Below are 615 nucleotides of genomic sequence, written 5' to 3'. Positions count from 1 at the left end.
GGGGTAGGGTGGGGGGCTGGAAAAGGGCACTCAACCCGGAGTTCCTGGCTTCCAGGGCCACCTGAGCGACTCTTCTGTTCTTCCACACTGCCCTAGGCCACCAAAGGGCCAGAATGATTATTGGCAAAGTCCCACCAACAGTCTGGCAGCCACCTCTTGGGCCCGTGGCAGCTTGGGACCCTAGACACGGAGGCGAGTGATTTGAGATCCAGTCCTCAAAGCTCCGGGTGGCATACGGTGCCCACCGGCCTGTCTCGGTGCAGGCCCCTGCCCTGCTACGTCCGCCCAGGCCGCGCCTTTACCTTGGTCGGGACCTGCCAGGGAGCGCACTTGGATCTCGCGTCCTGTGTGGGAGGCGCAGTCGCGGGTCCCTAGGGACGTCCAGGGGCGCTGGAGGCGCAGCACACGGGGCAGGGCGCGCAGCATCGGGGCTCGGGGCTCGGGCTGAGGAGGTGGCGCAGGGCTCCGCTCAGCTGGAAACAAACTTGCGGTTCCAGCCGCGGGCAACCCCTCGCAGAGTGCTCCACCTATGGGCAAAGCGGCCGCACCGACTGCTCCCCTGCAGACCCCAGACTGGCCAGATAGCTGAGCTTCTCCACGTGATGCGGGCAGGCT

The 615-nt window shown here is 66.2% G+C and overlaps 1 protein-coding gene across 2 annotated transcripts in view; it reads right to left on the bottom strand.

The window, feature by feature from the left end:
• Echdc2 (enoyl-CoA hydratase domain containing 2) overlaps positions 1–577 on the bottom strand; it is a 24,807-nt gene extending 24,230 nt beyond the window's left edge. For both annotated transcript variants that reach the window (XM_008828422.2, XM_008828423.2), the window contains exon 1: positions 303–577. In XM_008828422.2, coding sequence (XP_008826644.1) covers positions 303–426 — 124 coding nt within the window. In that variant the 5' untranslated portion in view covers positions 427–577. The remainder of the gene's footprint in view (positions 1–302) is intronic.
• Positions 578–615: the final 38 nt, after the last annotated feature.

This window comes from Nannospalax galili, unplaced genomic scaffold, assembly GCF_000622305.1.
Source record: "Nannospalax galili isolate Female #2095 unplaced genomic scaffold, S.galili_v1.0 scaffold713, whole genome shotgun sequence".
Lineage (NCBI taxonomy): Eukaryota > Metazoa > Chordata > Mammalia > Rodentia > Spalacidae > Nannospalax > Nannospalax galili.
This window is presented reverse-complemented; position numbering and strand designations above follow the sequence as displayed.